This window comes from Trifolium pratense, linkage group LG2 (genome assembly GCF_020283565.1).
Source record: "Trifolium pratense cultivar HEN17-A07 linkage group LG2, ARS_RC_1.1, whole genome shotgun sequence".
Classification (NCBI taxonomy): Eukaryota; Viridiplantae; Streptophyta; class Magnoliopsida; order Fabales; family Fabaceae; genus Trifolium; species Trifolium pratense.
Window position 1 is genome coordinate 5,732,912 of NC_060060.1, and position 12,082 is coordinate 5,744,993.

At 30.5% G+C, this 12,082-nt stretch overlaps 1 protein-coding gene across 1 annotated transcript; it reads right to left on the reverse strand.

Annotated features, from left to right (window-relative positions):
- Positions 1–361: 361 nt before the first annotated feature.
- On the reverse strand, positions 362–7,631 carry LOC123906555 (deoxynucleoside triphosphate triphosphohydrolase SAMHD1 homolog). The gene is made up of 19 exons (XM_045956487.1): positions 7,427–7,631; positions 7,192–7,229; positions 7,061–7,083; positions 5,375–5,481; positions 5,234–5,285; positions 5,069–5,153; positions 4,796–4,886; positions 2,957–2,995; positions 2,733–2,800; positions 2,586–2,648; positions 2,422–2,477; positions 2,264–2,337; positions 2,068–2,160; positions 1,873–1,974; positions 1,687–1,767; positions 1,493–1,584; positions 1,359–1,374; positions 854–964; positions 362–768 (listed from the first exon to the last, which is right to left on the reverse strand). Exons 1-19 carry the CDS (start codon positions 7,535–7,537, stop codon positions 658–660), a joined length of 1,413 nt encoding a protein of 470 aa, XP_045812443.1. The 5' UTR covers positions 7,538–7,631; the 3' UTR covers positions 362–657.
- Between the last annotated feature and the right edge of the window lie 4,451 nt (positions 7,632–12,082).

The window sequence follows — 12,082 nt, forward strand, 5'->3', positions numbered from 1 at the left end:
AACGTATAACTTTTTTTGAGATGTTATTTCAAGAAACATATTTTATCCAATATCGAGTTTTCAAACTATAATCCAATGACAGTGGAGATGCATAACTAATCAGACTTTTGGTACATCATTCTCCCATGAAAATTACACAACTATTTGGGCACAACAAATTTTGGGAACATTTTCTAACTAGCAATGAAATGAACACTTTCAACTAATGTAGCACCGACGCTATAGATTGATTGCGTGTCTGGTCAGAGTTTGGCACCAATACATGTAGTTACATTCAAATATTTCATATTTTTTTTCAAATTATTACCCGTGTCAACGAGTCAGTGTCTAGTGTCTGTGACAACGCTTCATAAGTTACAACTAACCAGTAACCATTGAAAATAGTAATTAATTGCTATACATGTAATAGATTCTTTAATATGGTAATAGATTCAACAGAGTGTAACATTTGTTTTTGGTGTGGAAATAATACCATCCTTTAAAGAAGTACAGTTGCTGCTATTGACTCAAAACTATATTTTCATTGCGGAAAATACGAATACTTCTATACTTACAAACAAGGAAAAGAAGCATTGTACCAAAAACAGGCCAAAAAAAGTAGCAGCAATAGTGGTAGTAATAAGGAAGATTATACAAAAACGCCAAAAGAGACAGCTTTCATATACATGAATTGTAACGACGTTTCTTCGTTGGTGTTGAATGTACCTGTGCTTTGATTCCATATGTTTTTAGCTGATAATTTTCAAATGCCTCTGAAATTTTCTCCACCTATAGGATTGTTCAAAGCATAAGGTCGTTGAATGTGTAAAAAGACAACAAGATTAAAACTTGAATTGGATTTAATTCAACTGACCAGTTCTGGCTTTTTCGAGTACACTCTTACTATCATATCTTGACAAGATGCAGGCAACAGGTGGCTTATGCGCTCGTCAGGTATTGTAAATTTTTCATCACTTTCATAATCCTGAATAGATTATTGAATATGTAAATGAAATATCGTCAGTAGCAAATATAAAATAACTCTTCAAGTTTCGCATTTGAGAAATTGTAGTTTCTCTATTGAATGATTTATATTGTCTAACTCATCCATATAGCCCTCAAAATTAGCATTCATGAGAGAGAAGTGTTTTATTTAATAATTAAGTTTCGTTAATTTTCACATATTGCTAACCTATTTAAAACAAATGTCTTAGTAATATAAAATCAAAGAACAATCATGAAAAAATCGAATAATGCATGCACAGAGACATTATCACCTAGTAAATCACCTAATATAATATAGACACCATTAACAATAAAATATAAGAAGCTTATAGGTAAGATATTTTGATAAAAGATAGATAGGTTCATTGTTATACCTTGAAAAAATGGATGCTGCCACCAAAACATGCATAGAAAGAGATGTGAAAATATTACATTAGTAACCGATATTAGGAAAGTAAAACAAATTGAAGGTCCACTGTAAGCATATTATAATTTCTTCATTGAATACCTTTCAAGAGGATTATCCTTTCCACGAGTCAAATCGATTTTGACATTAGAAACAGCTACATCCTCCTCTTTCAACATAACTCCACCATTTTTCTGTAAAAGGATGTTGCATAAAAAACAATATAAAGTTCCGTGTTGAACCTTGGCAAAAATCAAAAGCATGCACAAATGAGAATGATTAAAATGATTAAGGACCTGGGAACAAACTATATCATGAGGAGTGACTTTCTTAAAATTGTCCATTATATCCCTTGGAACAGCATACTCGTTACAAAACTGCAAAACGAAACAGAAACTTCCACAGATTAAGTAAACCCTGAACAATAGTAATTGTTGAGTAGATAAGAAAACATTACAGAAAAGTAACCAGTACAAACATGCCTGGTACAGATTCCGCCTTCGAATGCGCAGGATCAACTCTCTAGCTTCCTTCAGTTCAGGACAGGGAGAAGTCTCAATGGTTTTAATTATTGAATCATCCAGCTGCATTTTTCAAAGTGAAATTTATTATATGATTCAAACGAGCGATATAAAAATGATTTTAATACAGTTTTATTTGAAAGAAGCCCTCATAACCTTCCAGTATTCAGCAGGATCTTGAATGCTAGATGAAATCTGCAAATAATCATTTGCTAGCACAAGCGCATCAACCACCATAAGCTCTATTGCCTGGAAACATCAAGATGAGATTAGAAACAATCAAACCATGAAGTTTATAGATGAATCAACAATTAAATGAAATTAACTTCCTAATAAAGTAACTACTCCGTACCTTTACTTTTGGATGTGTATAAACTGTTCTATACAGATCAGCACGAGTCGCAAACAACTTGTGGATAGTAAGATCTAGGAAATTACAAAGGCAAACGTAAGAAAAGTTAGAAATAAGAATTGAAGAAGCAAGCATTAAAAAAATGTATTAACACTAACAGTCCTTTGCACGATAACAAATCTCATCATCCAAAACCCGCATGGTCTCCATTAACCTGTAAGGGTACTAAAATTTAAGATCTTAAAGAGACATATAACCTCTGTATATTATATAGTTTTAATTTATTGCTAAGAAAAAGTTATTTAGAAGAAATTTATGAAACCTCTGAAATTCAAAGTTGCATCCCAGACCACAAGCTCGACAATCACGAGCAATATAATCAAATCTGCAAATCAATAGTTTCCAAAACGCGTTACAATATAGCATAACTCAGATGCACAGATTCGACTGTTAAATTTTGTGCACTTACTTGTCAACATCGATTCCATTTCTTCCATTTGCAACAATATCATACAAGAAACGTTTCTCACTTGAGCTCTAAATAACCAACAAAAAGAAAACAAATGTATTAAAAGGAGAAAAGAGATGTTTGAAATAAATTACCTACATTAAGAATAAACAAAACTCATCAATTCTATCAGCAAATATGTCTGGAAAATCAATAATTTAAATACAAAATATTAAAAATCTTACCCTAGGAAGAGCAAATTCGGAGCTCGCCAATATCATCTCCTGCCAAATAACCACCAATTAGGATATGAAGATGCAAACCTATTCCTACTTTTTGTTTATATATGAGTGAGGCAACAAGCCTATTATGCAGAATGAGTGAATAACTACATCTCTATATGAAAATAATTCCAACACAAGTAAAATCTCTTTGAACATAGAATATCCACACTAGCATGGGAAAGTGGTTTCTAGACAACCTCACATGGAACCAGTGTTGTTAAATAGCCGGTATATCGGTATTGCGTATCGGAATTTTGGTTATCCAGTGTTGTTAAATATCAGGCTTTTATTGGTTAATGTTTCATAAATCGGTATAACCGCTATGTATTGACGCATATTAAAAATAAATAAAAACAATGTGAAGTGGTGGAGTGGGTGCTGAGTTGGTGTGGGTGGGTTTATATTACCCTGAACCCACTACCTATAGGTAAACAAACCCACTACCGACTCTCATATTTCATAACCCCTGCCTGCATCACCTTCACTTCTGTTCTCATGTATTTTTTGGTTTGTTAATTGTTTGAATTTGAGATTTTACCAACCCTATGTTGATTAAGTCTCTCCCTCCATAACACTCGAATTGCATCAGAAACATGAGATGTGAACAAATCATACACAATTGACGTTCCTTCTCATGTATTGAATATGACTATTAGGATCATACATGTCAATCATCAACAAGAACACATGCTACATGCATATACTACCGATATCTTTTTCAGAAGAATTCATTCTCCCTCAATTCATCATGTCTTAAATAAAATTTTTAGAATCATGCATGTCATGTGACAATGAATATATAAATTAGAATACAAAATGCTAATAAATTTTAACCTGTGTTACATTTAAAATTATTTATAAAATAAATGAATTTTAAATAATCACATAGAATTTTTCATTATTTCTTGAAAAAACTATAAATTCCACCTGTTATAACTTTAAACTTACACAATTAACACCATCAGCTTTAATTATTTTCTTGGTCTCTCATTTTTCTTCATATATACTTTTGTATTTTATTTTATTTTATTTTATTTTATTTTATTTTATTTTCTTTCATTTCTTTTTTTTTTTTGAACACACACACATATATTGCTAATTTAGACCCACCTAAAAACATGAAGGTCTAAATTAGCAATGTGTACCTTTTCACTTTGGACAAAAAACCCTTGACATTTAGTTATTTTACATTAGAAAATTGAGGGTTAGTTAGGTAAATTTTATTAAATGTTGTGCACCCATTTGCTAATTTACACCCACTTAATTATAAATATATGCACGTAAATAAAAAACCTAAGAAATCAAAAAAGACAATTTGATACAATCCAAACACAATCCAAACATAAAGGTGTTTATAAATAAAGTGGGTTTAAATTAGCAAAGTGGGTGCAAATTAAGGAATATTTTTTATGAAAGTTACAAAATTATCCCTCAAGTTACTAGTTTTAAATAATAAATATGAATGGTTTTTTGATCCATAGTGAAAAGATGCGCATTGCTAATTTAGACCTTCATGTTTTTAGGTGGGTCTAAATTAGTAAGCCCCATATATATATATAAACCAAAAAATATATTTGTATTATTTTTCATTATTTTATCTTCACCTTCACCATTTCACTGGACTTCAAAAGAGAGGTGTCACAAAGTCCAGTTTTACTAAGAACTCAGTCTCTTATAATGACAACTTAATTAACCAATTTACTTAAAAACACCATGCTTAGGATGCTTAGGAATACTATTCATAAAGACACCATACTTAATATAAAAAGGGCAAAAGACAATTGCAAATAGTAGCACTACCTTGACTCTTTTTAACATCTGAGGGTCAATATCAATATGGTGTTCCTCAACTATATAATCAACCATTTTGACCGACATTTGTTCATGCGACCTACAAAGTAAAAAATATGACACATCATAATAATAGCTTGTATCATGACCCATAAAATTGTGTAACGGTTATGTAGAACGTACTAATCTTTTTTCAGGACATAGAAACACAAAAACTTCTTTGTATGACATTACAAGGAAAAATGTAGAGAAACATAATATGAATTTAAACGAGAAGAGTACCAATTAGAACCACTGATAACTTGGGGAAGAAACTCGCGTTCAAATAAGTGACTGAATGGTCCATGTCCAACATCATGCATAAGTCCTAAAACAAGGATGACAAGGTCAGAAATATCTAAAAAAAATAATGGAAAATCCTGAGAAGTTTTGAAAAAAATTATATACCAGCAAGTTTCACCGATTGAATATCAAACTTATCAATACCAAGCTCCATGCCCTACAAGATCATGTGATGTGATGCTTTCATCCAAAAGAATTTATTGTACCTTTAAAAGAGTAAAATATAAATTTTAAAAAATAATATACTTGATAGCTATTAAGCTTTTCAACAGATTGACTAGCAATCCAATACACTCCAAGAGAATGCTCAAATCTAGAATGGACAGCCCCCGGATACACCAAGTGTGTGAAACCTGAAACATAAAACAAATTGATCAATTCGACTGACCATACATACACTAAAGGCCTAGCAGTGATAGATATTCCATAAGATCTTCTGTATATTCAATTGCATCAAAGAAACAATTATTTTTCCTATAATTATAAACAGATTAATTATTGTCATTATTTATTGAGGAACCAAACTGGGGGACCTTGCGTCATGGCATAAATGCAAATACTATTCCATTTAAGATTTCCATACAATTCAATTGTGTTATGTGTGCTTTCATATGTGACATAATAGTGAAAAATCTTAATTCAGTAGAAGGAAATAAATTCTTCTTTTGCAGAACTTATGACAAACTATATATAAGCCTGAAATTATAATTGCCAAACATATATATACATACATTGACAATTTAACATCATGTAATAATAATTGCCCAAAACTATAATAGTGAAGCTGTACTTTGCCAAACACAATTTTACATCATATGATTAAGGCCACATTTGTGTAATATTAAACTTGTAAAATTGATGAATCTAAACAATGTTTTTAGATTCATTGTAAAATTGATTTGATTTTTAGATTCATTGTAAAATTGATGAATCTAAACAATGAATCTATATAGCAATGTTTTTCTTATATATAGGACCGGAGAGAGTATAAAGCAAAGTACATATAAAAAAGAAGATTCCAAGGCAATCTACATCATAAAACTAACACAAAAGAAGACTCCAAGGCAATATAAAACCTGTTATGCATATAAAAAAAATACTTGCAATTCATTTTCTGCAAGTAAAACACAGCGACGTTTATGGCTAAGGAAGGTGCATAAAATTTTCTTGACACGTACACATATACAGCCAGGAGACACTAATGAGTTCCTCGATAACAGTTGACTCACTTGGGTCTCAATACACTTATTATCTTCTCATGAGAGTTTACATGAACAAATTTAAAACATAATAACACATTCAACAATGTACTACTTCAATGTCTGATATTTATTCCAATATATGAAACAACATGGTTTGAACCATTACAAACAGAAACGTTTTAAGACTATCTTAAAAGAAAAGCAATAAAACATAAACTATGCTCATTATAACCTAATTTACCACACATAAGATACACAAACTCCAATCATAAATATTACAGAGCTCTCTCCACCATAACAAGAACAACTAATCTATATAAAAAAACAAGCAAAATATTACTAATTTCATTAAGCAAATCACAATGTAAAATCCTAAAAAACATAATTTAGAACAAGTAATTGTACAAGTGTATTTAAATTTGGTATAACTTCCTGATGAAGAAAAAACGAGCGAACCACCAAATTAGTCTCTATCATTGTAGGACACGACACTCTCAAGCAGTTCCCGAGATTATGAATATTTCATAAAGTTCCCTAACATTACTATCAAATTTGTTCCCCGACTATCATAAAGACCAATAATATATAAGTAAAATTTGACAAAGTCAAGCAAACTTTTTGAAATATGCTTAATATCAGGTACTTATTTGTGAGTGTCCTACAAAGTCGGGGACTATAGTAGCTTAAAAATAAGTTCATAATATAATTGATTCAGTGGATATAAACTCACCAAGTTGTTTCAATTCACGAAGCCTGCAAAAAAGAACAAAAACACAAAAAAATAAGTATCCAATAAAGAAACAAAAAAAAATTGTGAAAATAACCCATTTAATAGAAGAAAAAAAAAAGTTTCAATCTTGCCTTTGAAACTGTTCAGTATCAATGAACTTCAAACTCAGCTGCAAAAACAACAAAAAAAAATCATAAAACTGAGAAAAAAATGATAAAAGATTAAAAATGAAATTGAATCAACATTATCACATAGTAAAGAACTTTCTTTCTAACAATGAGATACCAACATACACAAAAAAAAAAGAAAAACGAAAAAGAAAATAAAAAAAAATTGAAAAATGAAATTGACGAAAAATTTACTTACAGAATCGATGAAGATGTTGCCATGGAGGTTGTCATGAATGTGTTTGTCTCGAGATGAAACGACGTCGTAACGAGGAGGGAAAGAAACGGTGTCGTTGCAATATGCGCCCATTTTGTTGCTTGACTCTCTCTGTCTCTCGAAGTGCTATCAGAGAGAGAGAGAAATAGAACTGACTGTTCACTCAATCCAGATTCTGTTTATTCTTCCTCTGTTTATTCTTTTTTGAGGTAATAATAACAATAATATTCTTTTATTTATAAAAACTTGGAATTTTAAAATACTAAACTTAGCTGTATTTTTAATTTGAGTTTAATTTGTATGCGTGTAAAGTTTTTTTTGTAAACCAAAAATATTTTCTGCACATAATTGTAGAAACTAATTATCGAGTTAACTGTGATCTATTTAAGGGGTTAACATCTCCCAACAAATGTTTCTCTATACGCACCGGTCGGGATCGAACACAAAACCAAATGATTAAGGTACCCAAGTATCTACCACTTGTGTCACACTATATTGGTGTTGCCACATTATTTAATGAATGTGACACATCATATGTTTTTAAACAATAAACACTATACATGATAGGTTAATATATTATTGGAGTAAAATAATTTTACACTGATAGTGTATATAAATTAAATTGTTTTAATTTCATTTTTTTAGAGATATTTCGTTTTGGTAATACTAAATAGAGATTTATTTTTTTGTAAGAAAGCTAAAAAAACAAAATTATTCAAAAAAAATAAGGTTTTCATTGCATCATTGCTAAGAAAATCATGAACGTCTTCTAGAGGAAAAATATATGACTCAAGAAGTCGAAGTCTGATGAGGCTCAATGTTTAGCGAAGAAATTTGTACACTAATTTCCTTCTCTTTGTGATGGAGAAACATTAGTTTGAAAGATCAACTCCTTTATATCTTAATCAACACAACATGAATATAATATTTGGATACAGGGTAAATAATCAGAATAACAGACAAGTTTTTCAATACTCATCGTTTTATTTGAGACGCGTTAAATATAAATATCTATCTTGATTGAAATTCAAATAAATTTACAAAATGAGGAGTGCTAGCAACACACTCTTTAACAAACACACTCTAACACACTATCTTCTATTGGTTAAAATTTATATGGGTCCCATAAAAATTATATGGGTCCACATTTTTTTATAGACTCATGTGAATTTCAACCAATAAAAAAGAGTGTGTTGAAGTGTGTTCATTAAAGAGTGTGTTGCTAGCATTATTCTTTACAAAATTCAATAAAGATTCAATAAATTGAATTATATTGGTACTTATTTTATTTCTTCAATAAAGATTCAATTTGATCCTTTACAAAATTTCTATTGTGAAACGAGTTTTCCCCTCTTAATAAAAAAAGCCCTGATAGATGAGCACATGATGTACATCATTGAGGTAGAAGAAGACCACCACTTAAGATTATTTTTTTGTCTTTTAATTTGTTTGCCAAACTCTGGGAATGTTATTCTCATGGTATAGTTCCCAAAATTGTTGCCAAATGTGTAACCTTTGGTAAGTGGAGACAAACTAAAGTGTCATAATAAAGACGTTTATTTTTTATTTTATCCAAAAATTTAATTGGGACCACGTATATTAGATTATGACTCTTTTCGGTAAAAATAAGTTATAAGCTAGTTGATAGCTGAAAAGTCATCGAAAATGTTTTTGTATTACCAGCTGAATTTACGGGCGGCCTTGAGCCCACGAAAACATTTTCGGTGGCTTTTGATAATTTGCGGCAGGGAAATCAGCCGGAACAGAATCCAAAAAAAAAAGAAGAATAATTTGTACTTTATTCCTATAAAATAGTTTTCCAAAAAGTAAATAAAATTAACTTATTCCTAATAAAGAAAAGGAAAATGCTAACTAGTGCTCCTGAGGCACTAGTTAAGGATACTAATTATAGTAAAATTACATTGAAACTTGTGTAGTCAATGTTTGTAAAGTATAAAAAATGTCATTCCCAATGCAAAAATTGCTTTTTTTGTATCCTTAACTAGTGCCCGGGGGCACTAGTTAGCATGACCCTAAAGAAAAACTAATATATTTTTAAGAGAAGAGAGATCCGTTCACTCCAGTAATAAGTCTTTATAGTTACTCCAAATCTTAATCCTTAATTTTAATATCAATTAATGATTAAGATTAATTACTATTAATATCCATCATAAGTTTTACTCTAGTCCTTTCTTCACAAACAACCTAAAACCAAAACACTGATCAGACCACAAACTCAAACTCAAACCGCGTAACCCTACAAAACAAGCATTACGATTTTAATTATCTCCACATAAAGAATTTTCTATTCATCATCCCAATAAGAAAAGGCCTTGAATAAAATATTAAAAATCCTTTTTTGTACAAGGTATATAGAAATTTGAAACCTATCAACCCCAAAGAATAATCGATCCAAAGAATAACTTACCTATATGCCTTTTTTATTTTCAATCAGCTTACCTAAATAGCTTGAACCTCAAAGAATTGGCTAATTAGACGGTCATGTAATTCGATTGACAACACCTTTATTATTTTGTTCAATAAATTTATTGCATACTAAATAAAAAAAATTCGACTGGGTTTAGATTAACTCTGAATAAAAAAATTCCGATTCGGTTACTATCAGAATTTTTCTATGGGATTCAATAAAAAATTATTCTTTCTGAAATAATATTAGGAAGCCTTATCATAGGGATTAGTAGGGACTAATCCTAACCATCAATTGATATTAAGATTAAGGGTTAAGATTTGGAGTAAGTATAAAGACTTATTCCTGGAGTCAATAGATTCATTCTCTATTTTTAATATTGTAGTTTATTAGAAACAATATCATGACTTGGAAGATGAAGATCTTTATCGCCATGCTAGAAAAGAAATAAATATAGGTTGTCCGTCCTATATTACTACTCTTCTGTAACACTATATAGCCACTGCATCCTCACATCGCCTTAATGGACCAACACAAGAGAAGTTACACCTCCCACTCATAGAAAGAACATGGGCTATCAGAGTTTTTACCTATAAACCATTTCCAGAAAGAACAGCGTGCTCTAATTTATTCTTATTATTTTTAACCATGTTGCAAGTTTTATATCTTTCATGATTTCACTAAAATAAATATAAAAGAAATATAGAAAGATGATATGCTTAAAAATATGAACAAAATAGATTATAGATAAGAACAAAACATAACAATCTATACATACAAATAGGAAAAAAAATATATATATCACAATAGTATTATATAACATATTCAGTTTAGTTCATAATGCATTAAGCAAGATTTGAAGCAAACATTAAGAAATTTGTGTCAACAATAAACTAAGTTTCAAAAGCTAAAATTGCATAAAATGCTTTCAAGTATCAATAACCAAAGTCTAAGATATCCTAAATTAAAAGTCATGACTCAAAATAGTTCACCACTATCTTCAGTAAAACTCCATACCACAAAATAAACTTGAGCAATTCAGACATTATATGACTAAATTACTAAATCATATTCAGGCCACATATCCATGCACTCAAAATGATAAACCATTTCAAATTCTGGAAAATACTCAAACATATATGCTTCTTATTTTCAAAACCAGAGAACAATAAAAATCATCTAGCAATACTAAAAAATAGTCATAAATATCTTAGTTATCCTTGTTTTAGCCCAGAAATTAAGAACAATAAATGGTGCTAAAGATAAATAATAAGCTGATAGTTTTTTTGTTTTTTTTTTTTTGACAGTAATAAGCCGATAGTTATGTAGGCAACAATTAGGTGAAACTGCTATAAAATTAACCAACTTGTTCCATAACTAATGCAGAATTATGCATTTTTACATTAAAGCAGAAAAAACTGTTCAGTGGACATGAACATTCCAATATCCATTCACTTAGGCAAACAATACTCAGACAATATCTATCTATAGTCTCAAACCAGCTACAATTAATTTCATCTGTGCACATGTTAAGGTTCAACCAAATTCAGACTGATTCTGTGGTTTGATAACCCATGTTTTTTGTTTCTGAACCGATGTCTTTTAAAATTTGAGAACAAAATTGTGATTTCAAACTAAGCTGGTTGAAAAAACAGTTTAAACTGGTTCTTTGGTTCTGAACTGGTTAACATAGTTTAATATACAAATTTTCCGATTCTGAACCAGTTTTCCGATTTTGCTGCAGAAGAACCAAGTGTATATATAATATGCATGGATGTGTGATGATGACTCTCTTGGACTAGCTATGTTAAGAGCCTTTGGAGACTTTTTTCCTTAAAGATTATGGCCTCATTGCAGCTCCAAACGTGTTTTATACAAAACTTACCATGCCAATATGCCATACACGGGTAAACACACTAGTATTGCTAATAGTGGAATCAAATTCTAAAACATTGCTAAGTTCAACTGTGGATACCATCAACTGTGACTTTCAAATCGCTGTCGAAAATGACATTCTTCCATCCTCTCTGATGAGTCCACTGCATAACTTCAAGTAGACTAAGAGTTTCACCTTCTTTAGTTAGAACCAAAGTAAGGATCCAAGAGGTAAATTCCGCGACAAACTGGCCCTTCCAGTTGCGAATGCAACTTTCAAACCCATTTCGTGAAAAAAACACCGCATCATAATCACACATGAGCCAGTTTTCTGG